General features: G+C 42.2%; 1 protein-coding gene across 4 annotated transcripts in view; it reads left to right on the forward strand.

The window, feature by feature from the left end:
* plxna2 (plexin A2) overlaps positions 1 to 12,823 on the forward strand; it is a 513,884-nt gene that overhangs the window by 274,886 nt on the left and 226,175 nt on the right. For 3 of the 4 annotated variants that reach the window (XM_070859435.1, XM_070859436.1, XM_070859433.1), the window contains 2 exons: positions 4,053 to 4,176; positions 10,083 to 10,255. In XM_070859435.1, the coding sequence (XP_070715536.1) occupies positions 4,053 to 4,176; positions 10,083 to 10,255 (297 nt within the window). The remainder of the gene's footprint in view (positions 1 to 4,052; positions 4,177 to 10,082; positions 10,256 to 12,823) is intronic. The other variant, XM_070859434.1, reaches the window with a different exon arrangement.

Here is a 12,823-nt window from a genome sequence, read left to right on the forward strand (position 1 = left end):
GCTTAATTACAGATCCCCTTCTGAGTTCATTATTGTTGTAATGCTGCGGAAAGTTCACCATTGATTCTTGCTATGAAATAGGTAGTGCTTGTATAATGAGGCTGCCTCTGTGCACTGGAAAGTTGTCAGTACACCAGGGACAAAATTAGATTTTATGAAACCTTTTTGAATTATGTTATGGAAGAGTCAATTTTGCCTTTTCTGTAGTTCTGCTCATTACTGGATCCATTTCATAAATTAGAGAGACAGTTTCTCTCTTACACTGTTCATCTTGTCAAATTTGTCTCTCCCTCATAAATTCCGTATCAACCAACCACTGGCCTCTGTGCACCCCGAGGGTAAAGATATAATGGGGACTGTCGTAGACTAGATTATTTCTGTACGATAAGGTTTAAATAACTTGTATCTGAATATTATCAAGTGAAAAGCATCAAAGGAATTTAAAATGGGGTCATTGTACAGTTCAACTTGCGCAAACGTGCAAGAATCTATTTTACACTAATCATATGAGTGTAGACCGTGTGTGTGTCTGGGGCAGGTGCAGCCAAGAAGGAGAAGCCTTTTGTCATTGTAATTTTGTGCTGTTGCCTCCCTTTCTGCATCAGCACTGAAGTTTGGAGGGGAAAGGTTTGAATCTGGGCTTCAAGGGCCAGTTGTTTTCCTGCTATTCCTTAGAGTTTCGAAGGATGAGAGGTGATCTCATTAAACAGATAATATTTTGGGGCTTGACAGGCTAGATGCTGGGAGGATGGTTCCCCTGGCTGGGGAGTCGAGAACCAGTGGTCACAATCTCGGGATAAGGGGTCGGCCATTTAGGACTGAGACGAGGAGAAATTTCTTCACTCAAAGGGTTGTGAATCTTTGGAATTCTCTAATCCAGAGAGTCGTGGAGTATATTCAAGACAGAGATTGATAGATTTTTGGATGCTCAAGGAATCAAGGCATGCAGGGATAATGTGGGAAAGTGGAGTTGAGGTAGAAAATCAGCCATGATCTTATTGAATGGCGGAGCAGGCTCTAAGGGCCGAATGGCCTACTCCTGTTCCTATTTCTTATGTTTTATGCTGATGTAAAGGAATAAATGTAATTACATATAATGCATTAATGGTGTTATCAAACTAAATGGCCTGGAAATTACATTACTGGCCTACAAAGGGTTTGCACATTTGTAACAAATTCCTTTCTTTGTTTTTTTTCCATTTTAAGTAGATGCTTAATCAAAATGGATCAGCAGCTCTGTTAAAGTAGTGGAAAATAAATGTTGTTGTACAGAAGTGTAAACTGCTGTTTATGTTCCGTGTTAAATTTCAATGGCAATGGTCTAGATTTTAGGCGCTTCTGTTTTTGGGCCGAAAACCGAGGCGGGGCAGGAAAGTTACCGGCCGGGAATAGATTGTGCTTTAGTCAGGAATTTTTGCCACTTGGGCCCTGCGCCAGGGTGTGCAGCACGAAGGGAGGCGTTGTACAACTTTCGAGGCGCAAAAATGAGAAACTCGCAAACTGAAGTGCGTGCTCCGAGAGGAGGCGGGGGGGTAGGGACGGGCCTTTTTTAAAAAAAAAAACATTCCCAAAACATTGCTGACGCTGCCACAACACAAATCGCTAAAAAAAATGTAAAGAACAAACACTCCCACTCACCTTTACAGCACTTTACCTTCCTCACCACCGCCGGCATGGCCGCACTGCTCTGCTTTCCCAGGCGGTCATTGCGAGGTGCGATTCCGGGCGGATGGGTCGGGTTCAAGTCAAAACTCAGACGGTGTCGCAATGAGAGGCGTTGCACACCCGGCGCAGCTGTTCCTGGCGGTGTTGCTAAGCGTCGCCGCAAAACCCGACCGGAAGCTTGCGACAGGACGCAGGTGACCTCGCCGCCTCATTTCACACCATCCCGGGGCAAGATCCAGACGCAAAGGACCGGAAAATCCAGCCCAATATCTGGACCTGGATTTTTTTTGCAGAAAGTTGCCTGTGTCAGCTTAGAATGTTTGTATGAATCTCCTGTAAAGGAAAACGGGAAGTTTTAGGAATAGGAAAAACAAACATTTGGTCCAAACAGCCGAGACCACTCTTTAATTGAGTTGAATCCTTCCTTTCGCCATAACTCATTGCAGAATGACATCTAGTTGTGACTTGAATTCATTTATACCATTTTCTGCAGTGACCTTCCTGAGAAATGGACTAGCTTTCTTCCCATCCCTTAACCCAGCTGAGCTATGCAGGAATTCCACTATGTATTTTGGATTCTTTTTTCTCTCTTTCCCCCTTCCAGGTTTGTTACAGAAACTGTCTAGTCACAACATAGTGTGACATTCACAGAGGTGTTAAAGCTACTTTGATCATTGCTGCAAGACTCCACAGTGAAAAATCACTCACTGGTGGATATAGGAAAATATTGGAATAGGAGAAATGCTCTTCATACATTGCTTTAATTTGCCTTCATAATCATTTTGGGAAACTTGTAGGCGAAGGTAACTTTTGAACACATTAACAAATCTGCATGCTATGATTGCACAGCACAATTTCTCCCCATCAGTGAATTACTTTTAGCAGATGCTATAGAGACTCTGAGATTATTTCAGAGTTGTACATTTTTCAGTCAGAATGATGAACTCGACCAGTGATGGCAATGGTCACATTTTGTGTGTGTGTGTATATGTGTTGGCACATTCATCCCGTCAATAGATCAGTGAATTACAAAATCATGTTTGAACAGATGGCTATAATTACAAGAATTCCTGAAGCAAACCGTATTGCTTTAATGATCGTAGTTTTGTGTCTTGAGCTACATTCGTTCCCCGTGTAATTTATTCACAAGACGCGAGGAACTGTAGATGTGATATTCCAATGATTGCAGAAGTAAGAGAGTGGCCAGTGCGGAATGGGCAACCAGAATGTGTGCCAGTCTCAGGCTAATTTGTTCATTATAGCATTATTGCTATTTTCTCCAGTGTTTTTCTTCTTGCTCTGTTGTGGGTTCAGGGTAAAGGCCAGCTAAATATCGTACGTTGTACTTCCCTATTCCCTCGGTCGAGGTCAGAGGTGGCAGATAAATATTCATGAGGGTTGAACAGGTAAAGAGCACACACTGGAACTGACTAAGTACCTTCAGTGGGAATACCAAATCAGCTTTCAGAATTAAAAAATCAATTTATCACTATTCAAGAGAGGTCCTGCCTGTATAAATCTGAGCAGGGTCAAGTATCTGGAGGTTAGTAAATATTAAATAATACGGAAATTTCCAGTTCTCCAGTCAGATTGGTTGAATACTCAATAAAGCTTGGTTTTTATTAGCATTGTAATTCGGAGTCTTGATTTGTCACAGCTAATACAGATTAGACGGCATTATATAAATCATGTGGAGAAAAAATGACCCATTTCCCCATTTTATATGCAAAACGTAAACTGCCTGGTTGGATTGGATCAGTGGGATGAAATCACTGCTTCCTGATGGCAGGACGTCATTTAACACACTTGTTCATATTCTATTTATTCTGCTGGAGTTCTAATTGTGGCGAATTTACAGTGCAAGTCGAGAAACTGTGAGGGGACGAGTGGAATCACTGGGTAGCTGTCTACGCTAGAGTGAAAAGCCTCACTTTTTTTTTTTGCTGTGAGCCAAACAGTTCTCACCAGGCTACTGAAAATATCTAATGTGAACCTACATCTTTCAACAGTTAACTCAAAGTCGGCACATGTGTCAGGCAGGTAATTTAATTTAAATGAATATTTCCTGGCTCGTGCACTGGCATGCTGCAAACCCAAGGGGAACTGCAATCAGTGTGGGCCATAATGGCCCAAGCTGAACGTGGTCTCGAGCATGTCGAAGTATAAATGAGACTGGAGAGCCCTGGACACTCTCTGTAAATAGGGAGCCGTTTGAATTACCTTTGAGTCGGTGAGATCTGAACTGAATTAATTGACTAATCTGAGTACAGTGCTGCATTATCATCTGGCGGTCGCTTCGACTAAGATCTCTTGATCATGTAGTGGTATTTTTGGACAATTTCAGATCTCTGGGTTAACTTTATTCTTTTCCCTTTTTTTCTTTTAAGGTGCTCAAGGAGAGACAAGTGTGAGCGAGCCGCAGAGCCCTATCGATTTGCTGCCAGTATCGAACAGTGTGTGAAACTCCGCATCCAGCCAAACAGCATATCTGTGTCTGAGCACAGTGTACCGGTCAGTCTTCACAACTCTCAACAAAAATATATCCCAATGAGAAGGAAAGGCTGGAAGAAAAGGGATAACCATCCGTGGCTAACTAAGGAAATAAGGGATGGTATCAAATTAAAAACAAGGGCACACAATGTGGCCAAGACTAGTGGGAGGCCAGAGGATTGGGAAACTTTTAAAAGCCAGCAAAGAACGACTAAAAAAAATGATAGAGATGATAGATGATGAAAGTAAACTAGCACGGAATATTAAAAACAGATGGTAAGAGTTTCTACAGGTACATACAAAAGGGAAAGAGTGGCTAAAGTAAATGTTGGTACCCTAGAGGATGAGACTAGGGAATTAATAATGGGGAACAGGGAAATGGCAGAGACGTTGAACAAATATTTTGTATAGGTCTTCACGGTAGAAGACACTAAAAGCGTCCCAATAGTGGATAATCAAGGGACTATAGTGAGGGAGGAACTTAATACAATCAGTATCACTGAAGAAGTAGTACTCTGTAAAATAAAGGGACTAAAGGCGGATAAAATGGACCTGATGGCTTGCACTCTAGAGTCTTAAACAAGTGGCTGCAGAGATAGTGGATGCATTGGTTGTAATCTATCAAAATCCCCTGGATTCTCGGACGGTCCCAGCGGATTGGAAAGCCGGAAATGTAATGCCCCTATTTAAAAAAGGAGGCAGACAAAAAGCAGGGAACTATAGATCAGTTAGCCTAACATCTGTCATTGGGAATATGCTGGAGTCCATTATTAAGGAAGCAGTAGCGGGACATTTGGAAAAGCATAATTCAATCAAGTAGAGTCAGCATGGTTTTATGAAAGGGAAATCACGTTTGACAAATTTGCTGGAGTTCCTTTAGGATGTAACGAGCAGGGTGGATAAGGGGGAACCAGTGGATGTGGTGTATTTGGATTTCCAGAAGACATTCGATAAGGTGCCACAAGATAAAATTTGACGGGGTTGGGAATAATATATTAGCATGGATAGAGGATTGGCTAACGAACAGAAAAGAGAGTCAGGATAAATGGGTCATTTTCCGGTTGGCAAACAATAACGACTGGGGTGATGAAGGTATTGGTGGGGCCTCAACTATTTACAATCTATATTAATGACTTGGATGAAGGGACCGAGTGTAATGTAGCCAAGTTTGCTGATGATGCAAACAGAGGTGGGAAAGCAAACATAGAAACATAGAAAATAGGTGCAGGAGTAGGCCATTCGGCCCTTCGAGCCTGCACCACCATTCAATAAGATCATGGCTGATCATTCCCTCAGTACCCCTTTCCTGCTTTCTCTCTATTATAGCCCTTGATCCCCTTAGCCATAAGGGCCATATCTAACTCCCTCTTGAAGATATCCAATGAACTGGCATCAACAACTCTGCGGCAGGGAATTCCACAGGTTAACAACTCTCTGAGTGAAGAAGTTTCTCCTCATCTCAGTCCTAAATGGCCTACCCATTATCCTAAGACTGTGTCCCCTGGTTCTGGACTTCCCCAACATCGGGAACATTCTACACGCATCTAACCTGTCCCGTCCCGTCCCATCAGAATCTTATATGTTTCTATGAGATCCCCTCTCATCCTTCTAAACTCCAGTGAATAAAGGTCCAGTTGATCCAGTCTCTCCTCATATGTCACTCCAGCCATCCTGGGAATCAGTCTGGTGAACCTTTGCTGCACTCCCTCAATAGCAAGAATGTAATTCCTCAGATTAGGAGACCAAAACTGAACACAATATTCCAGGTGAGGCCTCACCAAGGCCCTGTACAACTGCAGTAAGACCTCCCTGCTCCTATACTCAAATCCCCTAGCTATGAAGGCCAACATACCATTTGCCTTCTTCACCACCTGATGTACCTGTATGCCAACTTTGAATGACTAATGACACCCAGGTCTCATTGTACCTCCCCTTTTCCTAATTTGCCGCCATTCAGATAATATTCTGTCTTTGCGTTTTTGCCCCCAAAGTGGATAACCTCACATTTATCCACATTATACTGCATATGCCATGCATTTGCCCACCCACCTAACCTGTCCATTCACCCTGCAGCCTCTTAGCGTCCCCCTCACAGCTCTCACCTCCACCCAGTTTAGTGTCATCTGCAAACTTGGAGATATTACACTCAATTCTTTTATCTAAATCATTGATGTATATTGTAAAGAGCTGGGGTCCCAGCACTGAGCCCTGCGGCACTCCACTAGTCACTGCCTCCCATTCTGAAAAAGGACCGATTTATTCCAACTCTGCTTTCAGTCTGCCAGCCAGTTCTCTATCCACGTCAGTATATTACCCCCAATACCATGTGCTTTGATTTTGCACACCAATCTCTTATGTGGGACCTTGTCAAAAGCCTTTTGAAAGTTCAAATACACCACATCCACTGGTTCTCCCTTGTTCACACTACTAGTTAAATCCTCAAAAAATTCCAGAAGATTTGTCAAGCATGATTTCCCCTTCATAAATCCATGCTGACTTGGATCGATCCCGTCACTGCTTTCCAAATGCGCTGCTATTTCATCCTTAATAATTGATTCCAACATTTTTCCCAATACTGATGGCAGGCTAACCGGTCTATAATTACCCGCTTTCTCTCTCCCTCCCTTTTTTAAAAAGTGGTGTTACATTAGCTACCCTCCAGTCGATAGGATCTGATCCCGAGTCGATAGACTGTTGGAAAATGATCACCAATGCATCCACTATTTCTAGGGCCACTTCCTTAAGTACTCTGGGATGCAGACTATCAGGCCCCAGGGATTTATTGGCCTTCAATCCCATCAATTTCCCTAACACAATTTCCTGCCTAATAAGGATATCCTTCAGTTCCTCCTTCTCAGTAGACCCTCAGTCCCCAAGTACTTCCGGAAGGTTATTTGTGTCTTCCTTTGTGAAGACAGAACTGAAGTATTTGTTCAATTGGACTGCCATTTCTTTGTTCCCCATTATAAATTCACCTGAATCCGACTGCAAGGGACCTATGTTTGTCTTCACTAATCTTTTTCTCTTCACATATCTATAGAAGCTTTTGCAATCAGTTTTTATGTTTCTGGCAAGCGTCTTCTCGTACTCTATTTTCCCCCTCTTAATTAAACCCTTTGTCCTCCTCTGCTGAATTCTAAATTTCTCCCAGTCCTCAGGTTTGCTGCTTTTTCTGGACAATTTCTATGCCTCTTCCTTGGATTTAACACTATCCTTAATTTCCCTTGTTCGCCACGGTTGAGCCAGCTTCCCCCTTTTATTTTTACTCCAGACAGGGATGTACAATTGCTGAAGTTCATCCATGTGATCTTTAAATGTTTGCCATTGCCTATCAACCATCAACCCTTTAAGTATCATTTGCCAGTCAATTCTAGCCACTTCACGCCTCAAACCATCGAAGTTACCTTTCCTTAAGTTCCGGACCCTAGTTTCTGGATTAACTGTGTCACTCTCCATCTAATAAAGAATTCTATGGTCACTCTTCCCCAAGGGGCCCCGTGCAACAAAATTGCTAATTAGTCCTTTCTGATTACATATCACCCAGTCTAGGATGGCCAGCTCCCGAGTTGGTTCCTCGACATATTGGTCTAGAAAACCATCCCTAATACACTCCAGGAAATCCTCCTCCACTGCATTGCTACCAGTTTGGTTAGCCCAATCTATATGTAGATTAAAGTCACCCTGATAACTGCTGTACCTTTATTGCATGCATCCCTAATTTCTTGTTTGATGCTGTCCCCAATCTCACTACTACTGTTTGGTGGTCTGTACACACTAGCATTTTCTGCCCTTTGGTATTCCGTAGCTCCACCCATACCGATTCCACATCATGGAAGCTAATGTATTTTCTTACTGTTGCATTAATTTCCTCTTTAATCACCAAATTGTGAGACGGTCACACAAAATCTGCAAAGGGATATAGACAGATTAAGTGAGTGAGCAAACATTTGGCAGATGGAGTATAATGTGGGAAAATGTGAGGTTATCTACTTTGGCAGAAAAAAATAGAAAGCAAATTATAATTTAAATGGAGAAAAATTGCGAAGTGCTGCAGTACAGAAGGACCTGGGAGTCCTTGTGCATGAAACACAAAACATGAGTATGCAGGTACAGCAAGTAATCAGGAAGGCAAATGGAATGTTGGCCTTTATTGCAAGGGGGATAGAGTATAAAAGCAGAGAAGTCCTGTGCAAGGTATTGGTGAGGCCACACCTGGAGTACCGCGTACAGTTTTTTTTCTCTGTTTTTAAGGAAGGATATACTTGCATTGGAGGCTGTTCAGAGAAGATTCACTAGGTTGATTCTGGAGATGAGGGGGTTGACTTAGGAAGATAGGTTGAATAAGTTGGGCCTATACTCATTGGAGTTCAGAAGAATGAGAGGTGATCTGATCAAAACATATAAGATAATGAGGGGGCTCGACAAGGTGGATGCAGAGAGGATATTTCCACTCCTAGGGGAAACTAAAACTAGGGGACATAGTCTCAGAATAAGGGGCTAATTTAAAACTGAGATGAGAAGGAATTTCTTCTCCCAGAGGGTTGTAAATCTGTGGAATTCTCTGCCGCAGAAAGCTGTGGAGGCTGGGTCATTGAATATATTTAAGGCAGAGATGGACAGATTTTTGAGCAATAAGGGAATAAATGGTTATGGGGAGCAGGCAGGGAAGTGGAGCTGAGTCCATGATCAGATCAGCCATGATCTTATTGAATGACGGAACAGGCTCAAGAGGCCAGATGGCCTACTCCTGCTCCTATTTCTTATGTTCTTATGTTTAAGATTCTTGGTTTATTGCATGTACCAATAGAAGATGGGGAAAGAATGTTGTTATTATTCAGAGTTAAATAGTTTTGCTGATGTGTGGAAGGAGCCTCCCCTCCCCCATCGACTTTCAAAAATTAAATGATTACAAAGAATTATAATTAACTTAAGCCCTGCTATTGTTTGGCTCTAATTCTGTTTTATCTTTTCATTGTGTTATAATTCCTCTCAATTTGTGCATTCACAAAAACGATTACAAGCAAGAAACTGCTCACAATTCCTTTTAGCTGATTGTTTTTTTTTAAGATACTGATAGTGAGACTCCATACTAAATTTGTTACAAATGTAAAATAATACAGGATAATCTGAATTTCTTTTTTCTATTTTTCAAAAATAATCTGCAAAATCAGCTCAATCTCAGTGGAAAATCGGCTGCTTGTTCCTTAAAGGATTCATGTGGATGGGTGATACAGGGTCACATGATTTGCGAAGAACTGCTCGCATTTCTTTATTTGAGAGTTCAAAGATTGACAGGTCACATGCTGGCTTTCGAGACAGCGCTAGACCAAATGCATATTTTTAATCTCCTCGCAAACCACTAATGGAGTGAAATTGTGCTGTGCAATCTTAGTTACGAATGGATTAAAGCATCAATATGAGATTACTTTGGCATTTTAATGAAGGCTTACTTTAAGTAGGTTCATTAAAATAATGCACAGAGGAATTTCATACAAATGTGTCAACAGGTTTGTTGCTAATAGCGCACTACAGAATTCCACCCCGTTAATTATCAGCAGAGAGACAAATTTCTCGGAACAGTTGAAAAATTGTTTATGTACTTAGTAGTTTTGTGTGTGTAAATGTCAACAACACGACTTGGCATGAATAGGCTAAATTTGCTGTGAAGCCCAAAAGAGAATATTGGACATGAAAATTGTCTCCCTAGTACTGTCACAGGAATGTCTGATTTGGGCACATTGGTTGGGGCAGCAGAGCCTGCATTTCAAATCTGTTTAATATTAAACCTGAGTGCGCTCAATGATGTTGTGAATGGAACCACCAACAAAAATAGAATTTTCTCTCCCGGCTCCCCCAGTTCTGTCATCTCTCATTTTGAGGCGCACAAATATAGAGATTCCTGAATTCTGTGCATCTGTTTTCTGCAGCTTACTCTGAAAGTTAGTGATGTTCCGGACCTTTCTGCGGGCGTTGTTTGTTCGTTCGGAGGATTGACTGAGGTGGATGGTCAGGTGATGGGTGACGAGATAATGTGCGTCTCACCAGCGGCTAAAGATGTACCTCCTATTCTTGCAGACCAAGGTAACAAAAATCAACCAGAGCTGCACTTTCCTCCACTAAATTAAGTCCACTCTTTCAGTAGCTCAGGATGCAATTTTCCATATTTGATGGTTATTTTTGCTACTTCTAATGTGTTCATACTAAGGACCCAGTGTTGTCAACTGATCCAAGCTGACACTGAGCATTTAGAATCCTGATTCACCCAATCAGAAGCCAGTTTTGAAAAGGTAATTGGACTGGACCCTGGACGCTGTAGAGAAGAAGTAAATCAAGTATTTAAACTTAAAATAATCAAAAACAAAAAGGAGGCTGGGGAAAGATAAAATGGCTAAGTGGAAGAACAATATACTTACTTAACATTTTGCAAGTGTGTATGGATATGAGGTCAATATTACCACTGTAAATCCACTCCAGACCTGAGAACCTTTATTACTATAATATTAGAGCTTGTTTTAATGTCCGGTAGCCTGAAATTCCCTGAAGCTGCTGGCAACCCAAGTAGGCTAAGTTTACTTAAACATTCCATTGCTCGTGGGCTTCTGTGTTTTAACTCCATGGAGACTTTTACCTTTCTCCACAAAACCTGAACGAAGAGGAGAAATAGCAGCAGTGTGATACATGGTCTGCTGGATTAATATCGCATCTTATCATGTGGTTACTTTTGAAGTGCAATCATTGTTGTTATGTGGGCAACGCCGCAACAAATGTTCACACAGTAAAGTGTCAAACAGCAAATGACTAAATGACCATATAATCTGGGCTGGTTGGTTGTCCAGGACAACTCCCTCCTTTTGGCTATTACTACGGGATCTTTGCTGTCCAACTGAGCAACCATCTGCTTAATGTCTCATCTGAAAGACAGCACCTCTGACAATACAGCTTTCCCTGAGTGTTACATTGAGCTAACATCTGCCACGCAAAGATCGTGTACGTGCAGCTAAACGCCGCCATGAGGTCGGTGTCGGGGACACTCAAGTCCACTCCAACTGCGTGGCTCCCGGTGCAGTCCGCGACGCCACCGTGCTCCGTGAGCAACACCGATCTTCCCATTCACGAAGACTTGAAAAATACCACGAAAGCTCTTTAAAAAATCGCAGCTGCTTTTTTTGTGTAACAGCGGGCAATATTCACACAGCTGGTATCGACCCACTATCCAGAGGACGCACGCAACATAAAGAACCAATACCTCATCACTGACCCAACAGCAGAGGTCCCTGGCTTCGACTGCCCTCGAAGATAGTGGGCAGTGCTCAACCCAATCCGCCCAGGGCACGGACGATGGGCCACCTCTTCCACCAGTGGATGAGGGATGACCCAAAGTGCGACTGTGGCCGTGTGTTCAGTCCGTGGAACACATCGCATCAACCTGCCCACTGAGATCTGTTGTGGGCGGCACCTCAATTTCTCCCTCGGCTTCTCGGGAAGCCTTTCGAATGGATAGCCAAACTAGACATCCCATTGTAAGCTTTTCCCGTCATACGAAGCAACATTGAGAGATCAGTCTAGATTATGTGCGTAAGTCTGTAGTGGAGCTCCAGCCCGCAACCTTCGAACTCCAGTGAGTTACCACCTTAGCCAGAACAAAGTCAGAACAGTTGAAAATTTACAAATCAGGATTATCAGCCTGCAGATAAGAGGATTGAAATAATGCCCAGAAGCAAAGTATACTTTCATCATCGCGGTGAACCATCCTGTCTTGCACAAACTTTCAGCCAAACCCCACAAGTATTCAATTGTAAAGCAAACAATAAAATAACAAAATTATAAATTCAAATTCCTTGTAGTTTGGGAAATCATGAAGAATGATTCCTGACCTCAGCACTAGGTAAACAAATAACTACTGTTCCCACCAGTTCATATTACAGCAGTTCCCAGCAGTTTTGTTTTCTTGGTCTCTTCACGTCTGAGTATGTTTTCATGTCTCTTTCAATCTCATTTTCCAAGTGTCAATCTCTTTTTTTTTAAAGTTTTTGTGCCTTTCTCATTCTGTCACAGTGCATTGCATTTCTCATTCTCTCTTTCTTCACTTCCATATCTCTCAGTCTGATCTGTTCTTGCATCTCTCCATCTCTTCTGTTTCCATCTCTGACCCGATCGTACTGCTCTTTGATCGCTCTCTCTCTGCATCAATCGCCACAGTGTAAACGATCAGTGCCACACCATGAAAAATTGCCACAACAACTGTTTGTTTCTCAGGGTACAGCACACATTTCCGAGCCCTCTGTCGTTAGCCATTAGTAAAAGGAAGAAGCAGCTAAGGATTTAATGTAATCTTGTTGAAACAAATTCAAGTCAAATTACTGTAGCTTCTAATTTCTCAGACAGCGCCCATGATTTGCCAACCCCAAGGCTATTGTTTTATTGAGTGCTGCTGAAATTGGACTGTTATACACTTGGTACCTTCCCAAATCAGTGTGGTTAACTCTCTCTTTCAGGGAATTAAGAAAGAAAAGAGCCTATCAGGGAACATCAAAACATTTGTAACCAATTAGATGCAGTTTTTGATCATCATTGTATTAAAAAAGAAAGACTTGCATTTATATAGCACCTTTCACGATCACCGGACGTCTCAAAGTGCTTTACAGCCAATGCAGTACTTTGAGTGTAG

Source organism: Pristiophorus japonicus, chromosome 17 (genome assembly GCF_044704955.1).
Source record: "Pristiophorus japonicus isolate sPriJap1 chromosome 17, sPriJap1.hap1, whole genome shotgun sequence".
NCBI classification, from domain to species: domain Eukaryota; kingdom Metazoa; phylum Chordata; class Chondrichthyes; family Pristiophoridae; genus Pristiophorus; species Pristiophorus japonicus.